The sequence below is a fragment of the Elephas maximus genome, chromosome 8, assembly GCF_024166365.1.
Source record: "Elephas maximus indicus isolate mEleMax1 chromosome 8, mEleMax1 primary haplotype, whole genome shotgun sequence".
NCBI lineage: Eukaryota > Metazoa > Chordata > Mammalia > Proboscidea > Elephantidae > Elephas > Elephas maximus.
In genome coordinates, this window is record NC_064826.1 from 21,135,133 (window position 1) to 21,159,323 (window position 24,191).

At 53.7% G+C, this 24,191-nt stretch overlaps 1 protein-coding gene across 3 annotated transcripts; it reads right to left on the reverse strand.

Moving 5' to 3' along the window:
- Nucleotides 1-441: 441 nt before the first annotated feature.
- Nucleotides 442-13,787, reverse strand: IRF5 (interferon regulatory factor 5). 3 transcript variants are annotated; one of them, XM_049894130.1, is made up of 9 exons: nt 13,517-13,787; nt 8,250-8,455; nt 4,143-4,332; nt 3,685-3,749; nt 3,208-3,241; nt 2,790-3,053; nt 2,189-2,581; nt 1,984-2,102; nt 442-1,269 (listed from the first exon to the last, which is right to left on the reverse strand). In XM_049894130.1, the coding sequence occupies exons 2-9, from the start codon at nt 8,442-8,444 to the stop codon at nt 1,024-1,026; spliced, it is 1,506 nt and encodes a 501-aa protein (XP_049750087.1). In that variant the 5' UTR covers nt 8,445-8,455; nt 13,517-13,787; the 3' UTR covers nt 442-1,023. The 3 variants fall into 3 exon arrangements, with proteins under 3 accessions (XP_049750087.1, XP_049750086.1, XP_049750088.1); XM_049894129.1 differs by having other exon boundaries at nt 13,498-13,787; XM_049894131.1 differs by lacking the exon at nt 13,517-13,787 and adding an exon at nt 12,965-13,051.
- Nucleotides 13,788-24,191: the final 10,404 nt, after the last annotated feature.

Here is a 24,191-nt window from a genome sequence, read left to right on the forward strand (position 1 = left end):
CCTTTTCCGCCGTTTCTTGAGTTGAACAGGCTTTTAGATTGTCTGAACCCCTGGTGGCACAGTGGTTAAAAACTCAGCTGCTAACCAAAAGGTCAGCAGTTTGAATCCACCAGCCACTCCTTGAAAACCCTAGGGGCAGTTTTACTCTGTAGGGTCACTATGAGTTGGAATCGACTCGACGGGCAACAGGTTTGGTTTTTTGGTTTAGACTGTCCACACCCATGCTCCAGTCCACCTTCTGGAAAGCAAAGCCAGCCAGGTGAAGGCTTAGGAAGGAAGGCCAGCTGACTTTCTTCAGCTTAGGGGGTGAGGGGATGGGAGGAAAGGTGTATGTCAATGGCCTGAGATGGAGGCAGGGGCTAGGGGATAGAGGGGCAGCTGGCATCAGAAATATTAAGGTCTGGGAGAACAGCAACCGGTACTGGAGAAAAAATACCCAGCTCTGCTTTTAACATTTATTAATCCAAAAATACATAAAATTCCACTTTCTACCCCAGGTTCTTAGGCTTTCAAGGAGGGACAGCTGCCAGCCTTAAGCATCTGGTGTGATACCTCAGTGCTCATACTTGTCTCAGAAGGCCATAAGGCAAGGAAGTGAGGCTCAAACTAGGGAACCCCCGAATCAGGCCCATGCCCTGCAGAGGCCCTGCTGCGGGGTTGAGGGGTGGAGACGGAACTCAGCTCACAGCACTCCTTGCTCTTTTTGCCACAGGAAATGGGGACAGCCACAAGAGTGGCCAGCCTTGGGACCATCCGCCCTGTGCAACTAGGCACCTGAGTTGGGGAGTCCCTCTACGCTCACTGGCGCTCAGAGCCAAGTTTCCCCAAGAGCCAGGCACACGGGAATTAGCACAGGAGAGGCAGATCCAAGGAAGACCCGGGGCTTGGTCTTTCTTCCCTCACCTTCTTGGCCCAAATCTACTTCCAGGAGACCCAGACCCAGTGCCCACTGGGCCACTGCACCCCCACCTCAGTCCTCACAGCCACCCGTGAAGCCCAGGCCAGTCACTATGTGCAGCCTCATTACTGCATGCCAACTGGGTGCATGGCCCAGGGCCCCTGGTCAGCCCCGAGGCCTGGCCCAGGAGGGGCCTGAGCCACGGGGTGCACCCGCTGCTGGGACTGCCAGAGGTGATGGAGCTCCTTAAACTGCTCCACCATGCGGTCCTTGAGGTCTGGGTTTGAGATCTGAAGCCGGATACTGTCAGCCGACCAGGAAAGCTCCCCTGAGAACATCTCCAGCAGCAACCGAGCTGCCACAGGCACCACCTGGGGGGAGAAGAGCAGAGGGGACAGGAAGGACTTGGCAGGCTGTTGGATCCAGCTGTGCAGGAGGGCATCCACCAGGGGACAGGTGGTGGACTGCAACCCCCAAGAAGAAAGCCATCCAAACAGTTGCCATCTAGTTGACTCTGATTCATGGTGACCCCATATGAGTCAGAGTAGAACTGTGCTCCATAGGGTTTTCAATGGCTGTTCTGGTGGGTTCTGTTACTTTTCAGAAGTAGATTGCCAGGCCTTTTTCCAAGGCTCCTCTAGGTGGACTCAAACCTCCAACCTTTAAGTTGGCAGCCAAAAAGCATTAATCATTTACACCACCCAGGGACTCCATGAGGAAGAAAACCAAAAACAAACAAACGAACCTATTTCCATTGAGTCAGTTCCGACTCATAGCGACCCTATAGGACAGAGTAGAACTGCCCTATAGGGTTTCCAAGGAGCGGCTGGTGGATTCGAACTGCCAAACTTTTGGTCAGCAGAACGCTTAACCACTGTGCCACCAGGGCTCCCCACCAAGAAGGAGGAGTGCCTGTTTCTACTTTGCACAAAGGCTGCTTATGTGCGGGCAGCCCTGCACCTTGATTATATCTGGCAGCCGAGTTCCCACAGACCAGAGAGCACAGAGCTTCCACCCGGGGACAAGGATCTAGCCCCAGGGTCACCCAATATTCAAGCCAAGGCAGGGTTGGGGTGTAAGCGGACCTGTACAGTGATGAGCTTCTTCTCGCGGGGTTTGCGGTCGGGCCACTCCTCCCCGAAGCAGAAGAAGATCTCAAACGGTGGTGGGGTGTTGGTCTGGCCCTTCTGGAACAGAATGAGCTCTGAAGCAAGATCAAGAGCCCAAGTCAGAGGCTAGAACCACACTCCTGGGTGACAGAGGCCAGGAGGAGCCGATATGGGGCCTCACCGTGGAGAAACTGCTCGAGGCTAAAGAGCTTGGTCTTCACCTCCCGCTGGATGGGGTTGGGGCACGCAGCGTGGGCCTCGGCACAGGGCCCACTCCAGAACACTTTGCACTGGCACAGGCGGACGGCATAGAGGTCCTGGCCCTGCAGCTGCAGGATGAGCCCGCGGTCCAGCACGTCCAGCAGCTGATTGGTGTAGAAGCGCTGCTTCTCGCTGGGGATGTCCTCGGGGCTGGGGAAGCGCACCTGCTCCAGGCTCACCGGGCCAAAGAGCTCCACCTGCTCCTGGGTGGCCTCCAGCTGGCTGTAGAAGAGCCGGCAGCCATGCGGGTTGCTGATGGTTAGGGAGCGGGGCGGCCGGCCGCGGTACTGGAACTTGATCTCCAGGTCGGTCACTGTGGGCAGAGGACAGGCTGCCCACCATTCCTGAGCCAGCCCAGGCCTCCCATCCCCAGCCCCTGAGCATCCCCTGCCCGCCCTGTCCGCAGCTCTCCCACTTACTCCCCCCAGAGAGGGAACCCATGAACGTTTGCTCTTTCCTTCTTCCCCACCCTCCACCATCCTTGGAGTCCGCTCCCACCCCAGCCCACCAGTGGTCCTTACGGGGCAGCATGTGGGGGCTGATCAGCAGGTCAGGCAGGAGTTGTTCTCCTACAGGGGGCAAGCTGACGGCCAGGGGCCCAGGCTCCAGCAGGACTTCAGGGAGCAGCTCCCCAAAGCTAGCAGGGTTGTTGGGGGGAGGGGCCAGGAGGGTGGGCTCTGGAGCAGGGGGACCCAGCACCACAGGCGCCTGGAGGGTGGGGGGCCACTTGAGCTCTTCTTTGGGTACAGAATAGGGTCCCATGGAGGGGCCAGGCTGCACTGCTTCTGCAGAGGATGGGGTGGGCAGAACCATTAATGCCACTTCTAGAACTTTCTCCCAGGTCCACCTGCTCCCAGCCCTGGGCTTCTCCCCAACCTCCCTTCACCCTCCTCCCAGTACCTTACACTAAGCCCCCAACCACCCCACCTTCTGGCCTACCTGTGAGACTCAGGCTTGGTAACATCCTCTGGAGCTGATGGGAAGACAGGCAGAGGTGACAGCAAGCGGTCAGGAAAGAGAAGTCATTAAACGGATCTGATACTGAAGAAATGACATAGGAGAGCCACCTGACAGTCCACCTCAGCAGGCCCTGACCCTGACTCCTGCTCAACCCTGTCGTCTAAGCATTAAAGCTTCAGTGCCTTAGTTTCCTCTCACCTGCCCTCTGCAGGCAGTAGTACTTACTGGGCCCCAGCTGTGGCAAGAATCAGCCAGATCATGGGTGAGCAGGCTTGTCACAGTAAAGCCCAGGAGGTACAAGGTGTTGACCCCATACCTACCATTCAGACTCCCAAGAGAAGAGACAGGAATGGCAGCAGGAATGGCGCTGCTTGATCCCGAAGCAGCATAGGGCTGTGGAAACTTCCTAAAAGGGGCCCTGCCTCATCAGAGCAGCTGCGTCCCTGTCCTACTCACCTCTTCCTCATCCTCCTCTTCCTCCTCTCCTGGCCCAATAGCATAGTCCTCACTGGGCTGTGCTTCTGTATAGTGAGGGAGAGAAAGATATGAGGGAGTCAACCAGTGAGGAGGAGGAAGGCCACTGGGGCTCATCTGGGAAGCCAGAGAGGTGGTCTGGAGCTCCAGCTCTGGCTGTCACCTCCTCAAAACCCAGGAGGAGGGGAAGGGCCCAGCCACCGCATGGCACTCAGCTCCCTGACCCATTCCCAGCAGTTGTGTTTACATCCCTCCAAGCACTAAGAACAAGGGCAGGGTGACGAACACAAACACCCCAGATAGGGCTCCAGGGCCGTGGTCTGATGCCACAAATGACCCACTCCCTGGCCACTCCTGGGAGCCCAGCAGGCAGGTCCCTGCCCACTGTCCACTGCCGGGGCCCTGAGCCTTCCCACACGCAGGAGAGCCAGGCGTGATACCTGTAGGCGCGGGACCATGGGAGCAGACCTCGTAGATCTTGTAGGGCTGAGGTGGCATGTCCCGGGGCCCATCGTAGATGAGCCGGAAGTCTCGGCTCTTGTTAAGGGCACAGCGCAGGTTGGCCTTCCACTTGGCCGGGTCGGCCTCATCCACACCCTCAGTGTATTTCCCAGTCTCCTTGGCCCAGGCCTGGGCAAGAAGAAAAGACAGCTGACCACAGAGAACCTCACCCCTCACCAGAGCCCCAGCCTGTGCCTGACCCATCCACAACGCTTCAGCAACACCTGAGCCTCCATCTGCCACATGGGGGATCTGGCGCCTGCCCATCCCCAGCCCTCAGGGTTCCAATAAGCCACATGAAACTGGAGGGCTTTCGCAGGAATTCGAATATGCTGCTTCTGGGACAGCAAACAGCTATAGTCTCTAAGGAGAGCAGTGGAACGTGGTGAAAAAAGGCATCTAGAGCAGGACTGAGTGTGAATCTGGAATCTGCCACCTGCCAGCTGTGCGCCAGGGCCGAGTCACTCGCCTCTCCTTGCCTCAGGCTCCCCATTGTCTCACCTCACAAGGTGGTACGTGAAGACTACAGGGGTTAATGCCCATGAAGCACTCACACTGTGCCTGTAGGCAGGAAGTCTCTACATGCTATCCTATCACTGTGAGGTAATTTCTGACATCAGGATTACATTGATCTCTACCCTTTGACCCAGCATTTCAACTTCAAGGAATTTATCCTACAGATATATAAGCATCCATGCACAATTATCCACACACAGAGTTATTCTCTGCAGCATTGTTAGTAAAAGCAAAAGACCCGAACTACCTAAAGGTCTATCAATAGGGGGCTGGGTAAATTATTAATTACAGCTAAACCATAAAATAGAACACAGCGCAGCAAAAAAAAAAAAAAAAAGAGGACACTTTTTACACTGACATGGAGTGATATTGAAGAAATATTAGGGACAGGTCAGGAGAAAGAAAGAAGGAAATCAAAGCCTCAGAAGTCTACAGAGCTATTAGCCTATATGAGCCACAGCCTCATCTACACTGAGACCAGAAGAACTAGATGGTGCCCGGCTATCACTACCAACTGCTCTGATCAGGGCCACAGTAGGTGGATGCTGACAGAACAGGAGAAAAACATGGAACAGAACTCAAAATCTTAAAAAGTCCAGACTCACTGGACCAGCTGAGACTAGAGGACTCCCTGAGACTATCACCCTGAGATATTCTTTAAACTTTGAACTGAAACTATCCCCTCCCCCCCGCCCCCCACCCTGCCAGGTCACCTTTTAGCAAAATAACAAAGTGGCACACAAAATAAAAGATATTACCCGTGAGTACGGTGCTCCATTAAAAAAACATCTATATGATTCCAAAAGGTCAACAATTAGCCTAAAGCAAAGATGAGAAGATAATGGACCGGGAAAACTAGAGCACTGGAAACGGAACGACCAGAATGCGATTAAAGAGAATGTTGACACATTGTGGAAAATGTAACTAATGTCGCTGAACAATTTGTACAGAGATTGTCAAATGGGAACCTAATTTACTGTGTAAACTTTCACTGAAAACCCAATAAAACATTATTTCTAAAAAAAAGAAATATTAGTTGCAGAGGAGGGTACATACATCTGCCATTTTTCTCAAAAATGGGAGAGAGGTGCACATTTGCTTATGTTGGTACAAAAACCTCTCAGGAATGATAAAAAAGGAAATCCGTAACATCAATTACCTCCAAGGAGGAAAGAGGGTGTTTGGGGGACAGGGAAGGAGAGAGGCTTTTCCCTGTAAACCATTTTATACCTTTTTCATCTTGAACTGTGTGACTATGTTACCTATTCAGAAATAAGAAATGAGTTTTAAAAAGTACTTTGAAAGGATAAAGATGAAGTGCAAAGGTTAAGAAATATGCATCTAAAGTTTTAAAAATATGCCTTCCCTTTGACCTAGCAACTTTTAACTCTAGGAACTAATCCCAAGGAAATAATTTAGGATCTGTAAGGTGAGAGTTGAGGAGCACTGGTGGCATAATGGTTAAGCGCTTGGCTGCTAACTGGAAGGTCGGCAGTTCAAACCCACCAGCCACTCTGCGGAAGAAAGATGTGACAGTCTGCTTCCGTAAAGATTTACAGTCTTGGAAACCCTATGTGACAGTTCTACTCTGTCCTATAGGATCGTTGTGAGTTGGAATCGACTCAACGGCAGTGGGTTTGAATTTTTAAGGTGAGGGAGGGTGTGCATGGCGGTTAGATGTTCACACTGAAGCAACCTAAAGTGTCCCAAACCTGGGGACTGCGTGACCCCTTCAGTAGAGTCGCTTGGTGGTGCAAACAGTTACTATGCTAACCAAAAGGCTGGCGGTTCGAGTCCACACAGAGGTGCCTGGGAAGAAAGGCCTAGCAATCTACTTCAAAAAATCAGTGACCGTGGGTGGAGCACAGTTCTACTCTGACACGTGGGATCAACATGAATCAGAACTGACTGGACCACAAAAGGTAAAAGTGACGTGCACAGATGCTTTCCTTTCCAATGTATGTCCATATAACTTTGAGTAACTAACATTCCGTTGGAGGGATTTAGAAAGCTGTTCCTGATATTGGGTGAAAAAATGCAGGTAATAAAACAATGTATGGTTTGATTCCATTTTTGCATTTCATATATACACATGCAGAAAACTGAAAATATAAATAAGCAAAGGATCTTAATAGTGAGTACGACAAATATTGTATGAGACCACTATTATAAGAACTCAAGAAAAGGTTTAAACATAGAAGAAAATATTCTTTGATGGTTACGAGGGTGGTGAGGGAGGGGGAGGGGAATTCACTAACTAGATAGTAGACAAGAATTATCTTAGGTGAAAGGAAGGACAGCACACAATACAGGTGAAGTCAGCACGACTGGACTAAACCAAAAGCTAAGAAGTTCTCTGAACTCAGCCAAACACTTTGAGGGACAGAGTAGCTGGGGCTGGGGTCTGGGAATCACGGTTTCAGGGAACATCTAGGTCAATTGGCATAATAAAGTTTATTAAGAATATGTTCTGCAACCCACTTTGGGGAATAGTGTCTGCGGTCTTAAAAGCTTGCAATCAGCCATCTAAGATGCATTAATTGGTACCAACCCACTCGAAGTAAAGGAGAATGAAGAACACCAAAGACACAAGGAAAGTATTAGCCCAAGAGACAAAAGCGCCATATAAACCAGAGACTCCATCAGCCTGAGACCAGAAGAACTAGATGGTGCCCGCCTACCACCAATGACCGCCCTGACAGGGAACACAACAGAGAGTCCCTGACAGAGCGGGAGAAAAGTGGGATGCAGAACTCAAATTCACGTAAAAAGACCAGGCTTAATGGTCTGACTGAGACTGGAGGAACCCCTGAGGCCATGGTCCCCCGACACTCTGTTAACCCAGAACTAAAACATTCCCGAAGCCCACTCTTCATACAAACATTAGGCTGGTCTATAAAACATAAAATAATACTCATGAAGAGTATACTTCTTAGTTCAAGCAGATACAGGAGACCAAATGGGTGGCTCCTTTCCGGAGGCAGGATGAGAAGGCAGGAAGGGACAGGAACTGATTGGATGGACAGGAGAAATGGGGGCTGGAAAGGGGGAGTGTGCTGTCACATTATAGAGATTCCAACTACTGTCACACAGCAATATGAGTAATAAATTTTTATATGAGAAATTAACTTGAGCTGTAAACTCTTACCTAAAGTACAATTTAAAAAAAAAAAAGGAGAAAAAACAAAGTGAGTACAGCAACAGGTTACCCTCTAAGGTTAAGATTATGGGTTATCTTCTCTGGCTTATGTGTATTTGCTCACTGAACATGTAGTCACATGTAATAAGGACGAAGGAATGAGGCAAGGACAGTGAGTGGGTAATAGGAGTTACAGGAAGGTCCCCACCTTGCTCTGAGGTGCAGGTTAGGAAAGGTGTACCCTGTGGCTATGCCTGTGTCCTCTTAGTCCAGGCCCAGGACCACCTGCAGCTGAGACAGTGGCCCAGCCTCAAGGAGACTTGGTGGGGATTCCCCTCTGGGAAGGGGGGTGCCTTGGAGGTTCAGGCAGCAGCTCCAGTCTAGGGCTTACCTTGAAGATGGTGTTGTCCCCATCCTGGCTGGGGCCATGTCGCGTGGCGTGGCGCCAGGGGATGTAGAAGAATCTCCTCTCCCCGTTGACCCACTGGAGCCCTGGGTACTGGCAGCTGTTCACCTGGGCCACCAGCCAGGGCTTCAGCCGCACCCGGCGAGGTGCGGGGGGCGCCCCGGGGGCAGGCTGGTTCATGGCAAAGGTGTCTGCAAGAGAAAGCAGGAGGGGGGCAGGCCTCAGCAAATCTGCCGCTAGGGGGCACTCAGGGTGCTCCTTACCCCCGGGAATGGAGTGCTGGAGTCCCTCTAACTGGTCCTGGTGTCCAAGGCCAGTTCTCTTTTCCAACCATCAGTGTCTGTGCTCTGGGTTTTGGGAAGAGAGGAGGAGGGGTTCACAGCTGTAGTGGTCCTCTACCCAGGTGCCCTTTACTGGCTGGGGTGGCAATTCCACTGCTGCCATGAGGACTGGCTGCTGACGGAACAGAGCTGCCCCTCCTCCAGAGAACTGCTCTCAACTGCTGTACCCCAGAGGGGAGGCCACCTGTTATGGATTGAACTGAGTGGTAGACCTGCATGTATGTGTGAATTCGTGGGCACACAACTGCCCCCAGGGACCATGCACTTCTCCCGCTTGCTTGGAATCTGCGTTCCCTCAGGACCCCCCATAAGTAAGGAAAACAGGTAACCAATGAGGGTGGGATAGGGAAAGGATGGGTGGGGGCATTCCGAGGAGGCCATGATGCCTGGAGCAAGGCTGATGTGAGGGCATGTACCAAAAATGCTCCTTGTGGGTGGGTACCCCCAGCCCATCAGCCCACCACCCCCCCCCCACCGACACTCCACTCTCGATAGTGCCACGAATGGCCCCAAACTCTTCCCACTGAGACAAGTGGTTTGGGGCTTTTAGCCCACCCATCTTCTCTACCTTCCAAGTGGGCATGAGTGTCCCTGCTGCATCCTTCCACACACTCCCCCAGCCCTCTCCCTGGATCCCCTGCCTCGTATTGGACGAAAGGAGGATTTAAGAAACAATCGAAGCATCCTGCACCCCTCCCTCAGCTGCTTATCCTCCACCCCCAAGCCTGTTCTCTCAAGCTCCTCCTGACCCACATCACAGCGGAGGGGAAAGTGAAAGAGGAGCAGGGCCAGGCCCGAAAGGAAGGGCTGTCAGGGAGGAATGGCTGAAGGACACTGGGTGCCCAGGCTGGTGAAGGGAAGGCCAGGCGGGAGGAGGGAAGAGAGCTATCCTTAACATTCGAGGTACCGCCATGTGACAAATGAACTAGGTTCAGAGTCAACACCAAAAACCCTCCCTTGAGACAGATTGGGCCCAGGTTAAAGAATTTTCTGACTGCTAAAGGCACCAAACCGCAGACTGGACTGCTGCCTGTGAGGCCGAAGCCTCCCCCTCTGGGGTAATCAAGCCCTGCTGGGCTTCCACACCGGTCTTGGGTGGGAGACTAGCCAAGATGACCTCTCAGGCCTGGAGCCCCCTCTGTCATTCCAGGCCCACTTTAGCTTTGGAGCACTGAGCCTCAGTTTCCCCTCCAATTCCCTGCCCAGGACCTTTTTGGGCTGCAGGTGCTAAGTGGTACCTCACCACTAAGGAGACTCCATCTGTGGCTTCTCCTCAACACAGTGTCAGCTGAGCTGTCAGAGACCCAGGAAGGGTATGGCCACTCCCTTGCCCAGGGCTGGGACAGGGAGGGTGGGACAGCTCCCAGCCCTACCCCCAGGCCTCGGAAGGCCAGTGGCTCAGTTCCCCTTTCTGCACCAGCCTCCACCCAGCCCAGGGGAAATGAAAGTGGCCAGCCCAGACAACTCAGAAACTGAGGCACTGTGAGCTGGGGAGAACAGGACAGGCGAAAATCCACAGTGGGTCCCCAAGACCAAATTCTGACTTTCCTACCCCTGTAGCTCACCCTCAAACCCCAGCCTGCAGTCTTTACATTGGGTGTGGTTGGTCACATTGGGTAGCCCTCCACTGTATTTGCATCTGTAGCCTCCTGAGAGGCCTCGGTCCTAGAATAGAGGTGGAGAGTCATTCCTCTATTCTGGCCAAGCGGGGGTGGGCAAAAGAAAGCACTATCAACACACACATAGACGCAAACATACATACACATGCAAACATACATACACATACATGCAAACACACATGCATGCAAACATACACACACAAACCCACACACATGCAAACATACACAAGCAAACATACACACTCGCGCACGCATGCATGCACACAGGCCTGTAGCTGTGAGGTGGGGGCACGGAGCAGCTGGGGAGCCCAGACAGATCTATCTACTCCTCCTCTGCGCCCAACTGCCCCAGCCAAGAGGGAAGCCTGGCTGAGTCCAGCTGCCTGGCCAGCACCACCCTTCAGTTCAGAGAAAGGTTTTTAAATTTTAACTCTGGCCTCCTGGTCAGAAAGCTGCAGTCTGTCAGCTGCATGGGGAGGGTGTGAAGAAGGGGCCCCCTCCACAGAAGGATCTTTGCCTCAGGGGTTTAGCCTGGAGCCAGGTCCACAAGGGCATCTCCCCGGGCAGGACCAGGCTCAGCATTAGCCCTTAGGGTGTTTTATCTGGGCGGGAGGCCTGACTGGGAGGGTCCTAACTTGGGACTGCCCACGTGTTCCGAATCTCTGCCTTTGTGCCCCATCCCTACTTTCCCTCCGGATAAAAACAATCACCCAGGGAGCATGTTTTTCTCATTTCCTTCATGCACTCCCCCAGTATGCAAATTGTTTATTAAATTATGAAACAATTAAATACTAAAGAAAAAAAAAAAGACGAAGGAAACAAAGACCCAGGCTCCCAAACCAAAAACCAAACCCAGTGCCGTTGAGTCCATTCCAACTCATAGCGACCCAGACTCCCAGGGGGCCCAAAAGCTAAGCCACAGCCCTCAGAGAGTCCAGTCCGACACTCCCTCCCTGGTCACCGTGTCTGCCTTGGCCCCCTTGACAACCCAGGTCTGCCTTCTCAGGAAAGGGTTGGAAGCCTGAGGTGAATGTATGTAACCCAGGTCTGGGGATTTGAGCCCTAGAGAGTGGGGGGAAACCGGTAGCTTCTCTACCAACTTCCATGGAAATATCAACAGGAGGTGGGCTGCCAGGACCTGAGGAAGACCCCACGAGTGGGGTGTGAAGAATCTAGAGGGGCAGCTCGGGAGCCCCTGCTGGGGTGGAGAGATCCCGAAGCTCACACCCAGGCACAGCAGCTCAGGAGCCTGGAGGCAGCTCTGCAGTCCAGGGTGGTGGGTGGGCACCGGGCCCTATCACCTACTCCCTGATACTCCCACCCCTCCCCCCTCCCCGGTTTGTCTAGTTACATGGCCTCCCCTCCCCGCAAACCCCATTCCAGGCTCAGGGAGAAAGCAAAGGGTTCTCTGCCCCAGGCGTGGCTTTCAACCCCTCCCAGCCTTTCTGAAAGCTGACCACACCCGGGTCCTGCTCCCCTCATCGTCCCACAAGCTAAGGCTCTGGCTGATGGGTCAGGAAGAAGCCTCCCGCGGTTTCTTAACAGTAGGGTTAGGGGAAGGCTGAGGTGAAGGAGGAAACCCCAAAGTAGCTTCTTTGGGAAAAGAAGGTGGTTTCCCCGTGCCTCCCTAGACTCTTGCGGGGGATCCCCTCAGCCCAATGCCCCAGGATTGACAGCTAAGAGGAGGGGACTTGGCCTCCCGGCCTGCCCCCTCCTGGGGGCCTCGCGCTTCCCCACGCCGGCCTGAGTCCTTTCTGGTCCGGGTCGTTTATCCCGTTAAGGCCCGCGGACAGTTCAAGCCCGACTTGGTCCTCCCGGCCACCCCCGCAGGCTCCGCCCGGGCGCACCGCCCACCGTGCCGGGTCAGGCCGCAGGGCGAGCCCCGGGCGCTGGCTTAGCCCCCTCCCAGGTCGCCTTCGGGGCCTCTCGAGTGCTCCTCATCCTTGGCACCCTGATGCGCCCAAGAACGCTCCCCCGCCCGGTCCCGGACCGGTTCTGGCCCTCGCGGGGTCCCGACGACAACCGCGGGAGGGGGAAGGCGGCACAGGTGTCTCCACCTCCTTCTCACTTCACCGCCACACCAGTTTCCCTGTTCCTCCACTTTGACTCTTGTTTCGTTCTTAAACTCGGGAGAAGAACGTGATGAAAGTGCCCAAGAAGTGCGCCCCCAGTTCTTCGCCACTAACGGAGGGTCGTAACCTCCTTTTCTGGGTTACCTTCGCAAGAACTCGGCCTGGGTCCGGCCACTGGAGCTGCTCTCCGTGGTCTTAAGACGCTGGGAGGATGAAAGCCTTAAACCTGAACTTCTTATCCGAAAGGGCGAGGGATACCCGGGGACAGGGGTGAGGAAGCCCAGAGAGGAGGTCGGGCCCCGCTCCCGCACTGCGCTCTGCCGGCCTCGTTGACCAAGCCCGACCCCCGCGGGCGCCCGGACGCTCCCGTCCTCGGCGGTGGCGAGGCAGACCGCGACTAGATGCAGGGAGATGGCGGCCCGGGTGCCCCAACGCGCGGTGGTGGCACCCCAAGCTCCCGGGATGTAGGAGGCGCTCGGGAGGCCGCTGGGCCGAGGGGCGCACCCTGAGGGGAGGCGCCCACCTGGGCCCGGGCGCGAGGCGGGGCTAGACGCGGCCCCCACCCGCGGCCGGCAGGTGTCCGGGGCGCGGCCACTCTGGGGCTGGGGAGGGGGTGGCAGTGCCCGGCACCGCTCCCGCCGCCCCTCGGGAGCGCCGGGCGGACCTACCTGTGTGCGGGGCGCCGCGTGGTGCGCGCCGAGCCCGGGCCGGGCGGCCGCCGGCGCTGCGATCTCCTAGGCTGCGCCTCCGCCGGGCCGCCAGCCACCACTTCCGCCTCGCGCCGCCCCCGCCCTGGGCCGCCAGCGCCACGCCCCGCACTCCTAGCCACCCGCCAGCACTGACCCGAGACCGCGGCCGGGCGGGGCGTGGTGCCGGGCCGGGCCCCCCAGCCCGGGATCTCCGGGAGACGCCGGGCAGCGCGGGGCCCTGGGGGACCACTGGATCCTTCGCAACCTGGAGCCGCCAAGCAGTCACTCTACAAACCTCCCGCCGCGGTGCTCCGCGAGGCCCCGGAGCTTCCTCAGCCCGCGCCCTCCGGGAGCTCAAGTCCGGCTGCAGACACGAGCCCGGACACCCCCTCCCCGACGCGCCTGCAGGCGGTGACTCTCAGGCCACTATGTCTCTTACTAATCCTCACCCCAGCCCCCTCCCAGGTCGCCTTCGGGGCCTCTCGGGGTCAAGCCCTGGTCTCCAGTCCCACCTCCTGGCTTGCTGGCTACCTCCTCACATTAACCATTCATTGGCGTTCCGAGCGCTTCTCTGTTCCATAAACGGGCCTCGCTTGCCGGCCTCAACCTTCACGCATCCTGTTCTTTCTCCACTAGTAACTCCTGCTCTTCAAATTTTCTGCTTCAACATCACCTCCTCCGGGAAGTCTACCTAGACTTCTGTTCCCCTCGCTGGTTTTCCTTGTGATTTTTATGTCTGATTCCTACTCGACTCAGCTTTACTCAGGGGCCACGCCACAGCGAAATCCGCCCCCATTCCAGTTTCTAGACATAACGATCGGTGACATTGGTTACATTCTTCACATTGTGACAACATTCTCCTTATTTCTGTCCTAGTTTCACTTCCATTTACTTAGTCTCCCTGCCCCCCAACCTTCTTTGTGCTTTAAAATAGCTGTTGATCCTTTGGTCTTAGCAGTACTCGAGGGTACTCAAGCAGTACTCTTTGGGCTAAAAACCGTTACTTAATTTAAAGGTGACTTCAGGGGCGGGTTTCAGGGAACAGTTTCAGATCAAGGTTTGAAGAGCAACTCAGGGCCTTAGTCTCAGGGACTCCTCCAGACTCAGTAAGTCCAGTAAGTCTGTATTCATTAAGAATTTGAAGTCGGGCTCCACATTTTCTCCCTTTTGATCAGAATTTCTCTATTATGCCCCTGATCAGAGTGTTCAGTAGTGGTAGCCAGGCTCCATGTAGGTCTAGTCTCAGGGCAGAGGAGACAGTGGTTCATGCAGACAATTAATCCCATAGTCCAGTTCCTTCTTAGGTTTCCTTCTTTCTCTTTTGTTCCAAATGAATAAAGACCAATAGTTGTATCTCAGAGGGCCATTCATAAGCTTTTAAGACCCCATACACTACTCCCCATACTGGGAGGTAGAACATAAACTTTACGAAGTATGTTATGTCAGTTGACTGGACCACTCTCCCATGAGAACACAGCCCTAAACCCCCAAACCAAGGGAACTAATGCCCATGAGATGATTATTGTTGTCGTTGTTAGGTGCCGTCGAGTTGGTTCTGACTCAGTGAGCCTATATACAATGGAATGAAACACTGCCTGGTTCTGTGCCATCCTCACAATTGTTGTTATGCTTGAGCCCATCATTGCAGTCACTGTGTCAGTCCATCTCATTGAGGGTCTTCCTCTCTTTTGCTGACCTTCTACTTTACCAAGCATGATGTCCTCCAGGGACTGGTCCCTCCTGATAACATGTCCAAAGAAATCTTTTGCAGTAGATTTGCCCAAAGCCATATGTCATTTGATTTTTCGATTGCTGCCTCCATGAGCAATTTAAAGTGTGGATGATGAAAAAGTAGATGGATAAATTGTCTCCTATTTCTTTCTTTACAAAAGAAACTGCCATTTAATTGAGAGTGGCCACCCACAAAATGGGAATCTTTTTCCGCTAGAGGTCAGTTACGCTTAAAAGGAAAATATTTACACCGGCCCAGAAAACATACCTAGAGCCATATCCAAGAGGAGTTCTACACCTGAGCTCGCATCTATCTCTGCTGCATTCTAGCTCAGTCCTTAGGCAGGTGCTGTCTCACTCCTCAATGTAAGATGGGGATGATGCGACCCAGCTCATCGCATTGGCAGGAGGCCCAGGGATGGTGCTGTGCAGGGCTCAGCTCAGCCAGCCTGACCAGGAACCACCTTGGGCCAGAATCAGAACAAGGGGAGAAGGGGCCAGGGCCAGGGCTGGGGCAGGGAGCAGTGCTAAGCTCCCCCAAATTGAAGAGTGTCCCTGCTCAGGGCCACCCCCCCCCCCCGCCACTGTCTTGCCCTCAGAAACACAAGCAAAGGGGAAGTAAGGCTTGGCCTGCCCCCCATGTGATCACTCCCAGTTCCCCCTGGTGGGTAGGGGCGCGTGGGGAACAGGGAGACTCCATCTCCACAACACCAGAAGGCCTCAGCAGAGATGCTGTCCAGGCCCCTCACTCCCGTTGGGGAGCCGGCCCTGCCCCCAACTCCCGTTGCTGGAGCATCATGACTAAGGGTGTGGTAGAGGTACCCCCCCACCCCCGCCGCATTCCGGTAGCAGCCAGAGTGCTTGCATGAGTCAGGGGTAGGGATGGGACAGCCATATCACCAAAGGGAACTGAAAGAAGGCCTGAGCGAGAGACAGGGAGGGGGGGCAGAGAGGCCCAAGCGGCAACTGCATGGGGCCCCGTCCATGCAGGCCTCGATGGATAGCGGTTGTCTGGGCCTCCAGAAGACCCATCCCTCTGGCCTGGGCTCTCACGGTTCCCCAGGCTGGCCTGTTTCTCAGATTCCCTGTTTCTGGAAGCTTGTTGGCTGGACAGTAGGCTCTGAGGCCCAAGAGGACTGAGTAGAATCCTCGCCCTGCCACTCAGGGACTGTGTAGCCTCAAGCTAGCCACTTACTCTCCTGGAGCCTCCTTACCGTTTGTGAAGTGACAGTGACGACATTCGCTGTGAGGCTTGAATTCAACAAATACTTACTGCCCGCCCTCTGTGCACCACAAACTAGACCAAACCTGGCCCTCCCAGAGCTTCCATTCTGTGCCACGAGGTGGATGATCCATACTTGACTAGGCCTTGGGTGAGGCCAGCAGGCCCTTGGCTTTGTGTGAGAGGGGAGGTCGCCGGAGGGCAGAGGCAGGCATGATCTGACTAAGGTTTAATGCCATCACTCTGGCTTGTCTGTAAAGTGCATTTCACGATCTTAGCACATACAAGCGGTGGCTTTATTGTGACCAATGCCCAGGATGCAGCCACTGAGGCTTTCTCTTCCTTTCTTACTACTGCTACCTTCTGGGGCATAACCTGGAAGTCCCCCTAGCAGCCAGCACTGTCACATGATCCCCTGTCTAGATCTGAGTCCCCACCTGTCCGATTTACGCTTTCTGTTCTCTTAACGTGGCCTGAGGTCAAGCTGGCCCACATGTCCATTCTAGGCCCTGGCTCTTGGCTCCCTCGCCCTCGCCCATCAGCCCATTAGGGACACATGCTACTTCCCTTTTCTTACGGGTTACCTCCTCTCCCCACCTACATCCCCGCAAGCTGGACCGCCCCACCTCCACTGATCCACCCCTGGCTTCGCACCCCTCCTCGCACCCACAGCCCGAGCAGGCCCGGAAATCCTCAAGGGCTCCCCAGAAACCCCATCTCTGCTGACCTCCTGTGCCTGCCTCTCTTTCTCGTTTAAACTCTCAGATTCTGGGGTTTCACTATTTTCTGATTTCTCACCACCTTTTTAAATAAAGGCAGTGAAGACTTCTGATTTTCCCTGGGGTTCTTTCCTAGCTCAGCTCCCTGGGTCTGTTAGCATCCTCCCTACTCCGCCCTGTCTCTCTACCTCTCTAGGTCCTTGTGCGGCCTCCTTGCCCTGCCCGTCCTCACCGTCTAGACACCACACCTCTCCCAGACATCCTCATCTCCTCCATCAGCAGCACTTTAATTGGTCTAATTAAAGCACTCCTAAACTCTGCTTAGCTCAGCATTACACCCAAACCACTTCCCTCTGGCTCCTGGGCTCTGTCACGGAAGGGTCAGGGCCTCCATCCTGCTGGCTTGTCTGGAGGACCTCCTTCAGAGCACAAGGAGGAAAAAGAAGAGGAGGAACCCCCAACCTGGAGACCCCAGCCTTCTGGAACGCCTGCAGAGGGACTGGTGGGCCCTGCTTTGTGAGGGCAGAGGCTAAGTCTGCCCCCTAGGAACCAACTGGAACGTCCAGTGTCCTCTCTTGTCCCAGGACAGACCTGGCTGAAGCTCAAGGTCTGTAGGTGCCTCTGCTGGGGACAGGGTTCAAGAAGAGGGGTCCCATCCACCCATTGCAGGGGGCCTGGGCGACAGGCTCTGGAATGCTGATCAACCAGCTCCAACTAGAGTCCCTCAGCCTAGAGCCAGGCTAGGAGTCCTTCCCGGGGCAAGACAGTTGTCCCTCTGAGGTGGACACTCGGTGGGAGAGGATGAAGGTGGCAGGGGCATGGGGTCTTCCTCAGCTCACGTGGTGGGGGTATGACAGAGTCATCTGGAAGGAAGGGGACTTCAGGGACAGGAGTAGATGAGGTGTGAGGTCCTGGGAGGACCTTCCTGCCTTGTGACCTCTTGACACCTCACTGTGGGTGGGGGATGTCCTGGCTGACCCTCTCTGGCTTCCTGAGGGGTGGACCGGGTGGGGGTTGGGGTTGAACATTTTAGGTACACAACACCACCAATATTTGTTTTACACTGTCAAGCAGTCCCCATACTTACCGCACTGACTTGCCACTATCACCTCCATGAGGTGGATATTATTTGTATCCCCATTTTAAGAGAAGTAAGCTGAGTGATGTGTCCGAGGTCATGTTGCTGACAAGTGGCCACTCCACCTTGTGGGCATACTTCAGTTCTTGGAGCTGCCTGCCCCGCCCCTTCCTAAGCCAGCCTCAGTCTGCCTGCTTGCCCCCTCCCTGAGGTGGGGTAGTGGGGGTGGGGTAAGATGTCGGCAGCGGCTCCATGGAGCGCTTCCTATGTTCTGTCAGTTCTGGGCAGCTGCCTTGCCATGACCAGTTGCCCACGCCGAGTCCCTGGGTCAGGCCAAGCCAGGGAGGCAGGCAGATCCTACACTCTGGCAGCCTAGAGGTCCCTATAGCTATCCTCAAGCTGCACCCCCCCCATCTTAGTTATCTAGTACTGCAATAACAGAAATACCACAAGTGGGTGGTTTTAACAAACAAAATTTATTTTCTCACAGCTTAGGAGGCTAGAAGTCCAAATTCAGGGTTCCGGTTCTCGAGGAAGGCTTTCTCTCTCTGTCTGGAGGAAGGTCCTTGTCTCTGAGCTTCTGCTCCTGGGTGATCTTCATGTGGCTTGGCATCTCTTTTCCCCCATCTCTGCTTCTTTCGCTTGCTTGTTTAATCTCTTTTATATCTCAGGAAGAGATTGACTCAAGACACACCCTTGCACTTATCCTGCCTCATTCACATAACAAAGATAACCCACTCCTAAATGGGATTATAACCACAGGCATAGAAGCTAGGGCTTACAACACATATTTTGGGGGGACATAATTCATTTCATAACACCCTCTCCCTCTCTCCTTCCCTCCACTGGGCCCCACACAGTGATGGAGAAGCCAGAGAGGGCTGGTGGCCAGGGACCTCGTTCCTCATATTCAGGCCTGGGGTAGTGTCCTTGAAGAAAAGGTGGTCCATGTTCCCAGGAATGAGCATGGCCCCTGAAAGAACCTGACTGCTCCCCAGCTGACCTCACCTTAGGACCAGGCTCATGCAAACCTGCAGGGACGGTCTAGGTCCCTTTCAAAAGAATTGAAGGCAAGAACACAAACAGATGCTTGTTCACTGAAGTTCATTGCAGCACCGTTCAAGATAGCCAAAAGGTGGAAACAACGTAAAGGTCCATCAACAGGTGAACGACTTAACAGGCTGTGGTCCATACATCCAATGGATTATTACTCAGCCATAAAGAGAAATGAAGTTCTGATACATGCTACCACGTGGATGAACCTTAGAAACACTATGTTGAGGGAAACAAGTCAGCCAACAAAGGACAAATAGACTATGATTTCACTTATATCGAATCTCTGCAGCAGGCAAATGGATAGAGACCAAGGAAACCCTGGTGCTGTTGTGGTTAAGAGCTACAGCTGCTAACCCAAAGCTCAGCAGTTTGAATCCACCAGGCGCTCCTTGGAAATCCTATGGGGCAGTTCTACTCTGACCTACAGGGTTCCTATGAGTCAGAATCGAGTCAACAGCAACAGGTTTTTTTTTTAATTGTATTTTCCTTTTTATGTAAGCAGAAGTCTGATATATGCTAAATATGTTAAAGAACTCTCTAAGTAAGTCTAAAGTGAAAATTCTAAGTAAAAACAAAGAAAATTCCAGGTGCATGAAGTGTCCTTCACTATGCGGCAGGGGCCGGTCCTCTCTGTCCCTCCCTCCCTGTACCCCAGCCTGGCTCCTGTGGACCCTCCCAAGTTGCCCTGCTGGCCCTGCCTGATTTCCAGCTCTCAGAGGCTCAGCAATGTCTCCAAGGGTTTGGTGACTTCCACTCAGCTCCCTGACTGCCTCAAAGACCCAGGAAAGGGCCCACCCTCAGTGTGAGTGGCTCTGGTGACAGGTGTACATGTTTGGGGTCCTGTCAGGATATCTGTAGCATTAAAAGGAGGAAAGTTTAGAGTAGGAAGCATTTGTAAGAGTGTGGGCAGGGCTACAGAAGCCATTGTGGACTGCTGGGCATCTGGGGATGAGCCTCAGTGGAGACAATTGCCACCCTCCAGGGGGTGCCCTCAGGTACTGTGGCAGAAGCAAGGTAGGGAGCAAAGAGAAGTTCTGTTCTGTCCTCCCGGCTTCCCGTTAGCCAAATCCTACCAGAATCGAGAGGGTAAAGGAGCCCAGGTCATGTAGGCCAAAGAGACCAGTGCTCTGGGCACAGAGTAAGGCAGAAAGAAGCTGAAGGTACAGTTGGGGAGGGGTGGCAGGTGGAGGGAACCACAGCCTGCATTGCCCTGGGCTTCTCCAGGTCAGCCAAGTGTCCCAGCTCTTCTTTCAGGCTGGGGACTCCTGAATAAATGAATGAAGGAAGGAAAGAATAAATGAAAGACTAAATGAATGATGACCTTGTAAATGGATGAGTGACAAAATGAATGGGGAGGGGCTGATTCCGGAAGGCACTGGGCATCTGTCATGACTCATACAATCTGAGATCAGCCCTAACAGAGCGCTGCCAAAGCCCTTGTGTTGCTCACTGCTGCCACCCTGTGGCCGCCTCAAGGCCTCGCTCCTCCTCTCTGTGTTCCCCTAGTCCAGGGCCACCCTTCCTCATGCAGCTTTCCTGCCCACCCTCTGCCCAGGCCCTTTCCTGTGGACCGCTTACCATACCGCCTTCCTGTCCCATCCAGGTAGACTTCAGCGTCAGTGCTTCTGAGCAGAGCTGCTGGCTGAGGTAAGGCGCTCCCAGAGCCTGGGGTGTCCAGGAAGAGACTGCTGCTGCCCAGCTTCAGATGTGAAGCCTCTAGCAGCTTCCTTGCTGCCCCCCAACACTCCCGCCTCGGGGGGCTGGGTGCGGGAGTCACAGAGACAGCCCAGGGAGCTCGCTGAGGCTCATTTTCGTGGGCCTGCGGTGCAGCTTAGGCTCCTGCCTGGGGCCCAGAGGCGGGGGTTTCTTCAGGGTGTTGGAGATGGGCTGCTTCTCTAGCATGGCTGCTGGCAGCTCCTTCTCTGAGGCACCGGTCCCTCGGCTTCCTGATCCCCTTGCCTAGCGCTTGGTCTTGCTGCCAACTCAGTCTCTCCTCAGTCATTGGGAGGAAACTCTGCAGCCATTCAGGAGTCAGACAGGCCCGAGGGTAGGTGGAGACCCCCAGGAGGGCCAGCGGCCCTGTGGAGTGGGCCATGGGACCTGGACAAGTGGGAAGCTGAATGGCATGTAGCAAGGGCAAGGCTAGCAGTACCTGAGCCTGGAGTTGGTTTGTTTGTTTAATAACATCTTGTTGTGTTTTTGGAGAGGGTTTACGCAGCAGTTTAGGGGTCCACTCAACAACATCTACTTAAAGTGTTTAGTGACGTGCTTACGTTCTTCACAATGCGTGGACATTCTCGTTATTTCCATTCTGGTTGTTCCATTTCCATTAATCTAGTTTCCCTGTCCCCTCACATCCTCATTTGAAGCCTGAGGAGTTTTGAGGTGGAGTCTGCACTGGGGCCCGGGAGGTGGGGGCTTCCATCCATGGGAGAAGAGAATGGCCCTACCTGTGCAGAAAGTGGGACTGGATTGGGTTCAGGAAGCCCCCTCACCCTCTGACTGGAGCAGGGACTGTTGGAGTGGGAGGCTGGCCTATGGGAGTGTACAGAGGCCAGTGCAAATGTACGGCGGCTCTGAGGTCTGGGAGGGGCCTCCCTTCCACTGCCCTTCTAGAAAACTGACCAGACATCTGAAATTGAGGCAAGATCTAGTTTATATTCCAGGCCCACAGGCAACACCCACCTTCATCTTCTCCCTGGGGCTCCCCTGCATCCCTGAGTCTGGGAATGGGGTGCTGAGGTAACTCTCCTTGTTGCTAGGGGCTTCCTGGGACCCCCATCTGAAGCCTGGGCATGAGCATGTAATGTGAATCAATATAATCCCACCCTCATGGGGGCCTGAATCCCCCTGGGAGCCCTGGGGGTGAGGAACAGCAGGGTGAGAATCTTGCGCCCCTGATGCCCAGGAAAGAGTTCAGAAGGCTGATCCTAGGTTGGAAGTCACTCAAAATACACAGTGGCTGCAACGATGGACTTGAGCATGCCAGCTATCATGAAGACGGCACAGGATCAGGCAATGTTTCATTCTGTTGTACTTGGGGTTGCCATGAGTCAGAACTGACTGGACGGCAACTAACGACATAAGAACAGCTCTGTTGGCAGGTCCATGCTCTCTCCAAAGGCTCTAGGGGAAGATCTTCCCTTGTCTCTCCCGGCTCCTGGTGGCCCCAGGTGTTCCTTGGCTTATAGCTACAGCATAGCTCTGTGGTTACATGGTCGTGTTTCCTCGGTCTGCCTCTGCGTCTCTTCTCTTTTGTAAGGACAGCACTCAGATTGGATTAAGACCCACCGCACTTTGGAATAACCTCATGTTAACTTAAGTGATAACATCTTCAAAGACCCTAATTCCAAACAAGGTCATGATCATAGATACCAGGAGTTACGGCTTCAACATAAATTTCGGGGAAGGAGGAAGCACAACCGAATCCATAACAGAGGTCCTTCTTAGAAGGGGCCTGGTGGGCTACTTGTCTGAATTTGTGGGAGAGGTAGCTGGGTCCTGGGGTATGAGTTGTGGAATTAGCATCTCAGATCTATGATAACCACCCTCTGCAGCTGCTCAGCTGCTCAGCCTGGGGGTCCTGTTGCCTAGGGTGGAGCAGAAGGAGACAAGATGTAGGAGTAGAGAGAGGGGGTGCTGGCGAAGGTAGAAACCTCAGAGGAATTTGAGAGAGGTGACTGGGAGGCAAGGTGCCAAGGATTGTAGGGGCGTGGGACGGGGACTGGGATCCTGCATAGCCTGTCCCAAAAATACCATTGCAAACTCAGTCACAAGTTTCTGTATGGGTGCAGGAGCCAGGGGAAGGGTGTGGAAGAACATCTCAGGCTGTTACCATTGGTTACTCGTTGGGAGCAAGAAGGGCAAGGAAAGGGGCTGGAGCAGGTGTGATGGTGAGCTTTGCCTTTATAACTTTTTTGTAGTATCTTATTTCATTTGTCATAACTGTTGTCATTTGATAACTATCAAATGAAGTACAAAAATGTAATCATTTACTGATCCCTCCTGTCCCTCTCTCCCCACAGTAACCTTTTTTTTTTAATTTATTGTGCTTTAAGTGAAAGTTTACAAATCAAGTCAGTCTTTCATACACCTTGCTATGTACTCCTAGCTGCTCTCCCCCTAACAAGACAGCACAGTCCTTCTCTCCACCAAATCCAGAGAGAAAACCAACCTGCTCCTATTGATAGTACATCCTGAAGGTGATCAGGAACAGGAAGTAACTTATGCAGGGCCTTCTCTGTGCCAGATGCCACACATAGAGCAGGCACAGGTTTGCATTCATTGCCTCATTGAGCTTTGCCAACATAAGGTAGGGGCTAGGACTTGGGGTTGTGGTTGCGCAGTGGTTAATACCTTGGCTGCGGACCAAAAGGTTGAATCCACCAGGCGCTCCTTGAAAACCCTCTGGGGCAGTTCTACTCTGTCCTATAGGGTCTCTATGAGTTGAAATCTACTCGATGGCAATGTTTGTTTGTTTTTAATGACTTCGTTTACAGAGGAACCATTTAGGCTTAAAAACCAAAACCAAACCAGTTGCCATCGAGTCAATTCTGACTCATAGCGACCCTACAGGAAAGAGTAGAACTGCCCCAAAGAGTTTCCAAGGAGCACCTGGTAGATTTGAACTGCCAGCCTTTTGGTTAGCAGCTGTAGCTCTCAACCACTATGCCACCAGGGTTTCCCATCTAGGCTTAGGGAGGCTGAATAACTTGGTGGAGTAAGTGGTTAAGGCTAGTACGCCAGCCAAGGACCCAGTAGAAAATTGAAATGCCCCTTGAAAGTGTTTAGCTAAAGAGAATTCGAAGAAGGGATGATTTACAGATCTGCGGACCTGGTTAGGAGAATCAACAAGGGATGTTGAATGAGTTTTCCAGAAGCTTCTCTACCTCTGTTGCAGATAAAGGAATGTTAATATTGGTTTTCCAGGTTGGCCCTCAGGAGGAGATGATAATTATAACAATAAAAATAATAATATATTTTGGGTGCTTAAAATGTGCCAGGTGCTGTAAAAAGTTTTTTACGTGCGTTATCCCATTTGCTCCTCGTGTCGGACACCTCTCTCGCACAGCCTCTCAGCCACACCCCTGATTCCAGCTCTGCACAGGCTCCCAGCAGCTCCACACAGGGTCATCTGGACAGCATCTCACCTCAGCCCCTTGCAGCGAATCTCGCCTTTCTTGCCTTGGAGTTTCCCCAACGCCACGGCATTGGGCACCTCCAACACCTACTTGAGCACTTACCCATGCATAACTGGGGTCACCCTTGATCAAGGGGGGACTGATGGCAATGGGTAAATGCTCCCACTTTCTGCCCCTGGTGGACAGTCCAGCTCAGATGGCCCCATGGGTTGGATGATCAGATGCCCATGTTGTCATTGCTAGGTGCCTGATTTTCGAC

Coding starts and splice junctions, on each gene's coding strand:
- IRF5 (XM_049894130.1), bottom strand. CDS start 8,444: ATGAACCAGCCTGCCCCCGGGGCGCCCCCCGCACCTCGCCGGGTGCGG. Junction 3,750..4,142: donor CCATGGTCCCGCGCCTACAG/GTATCACGCCTG, acceptor CTCACTATACAG/AAGCACAGCCCAGTGAGGAC. Junction 3,054..3,207: donor ACCAAGCCTGAGTCTCACAG/GTAGGCCAGAAG, acceptor CATCCTCTGCAG/AAGCAGTGCAGCCTGGCCCC.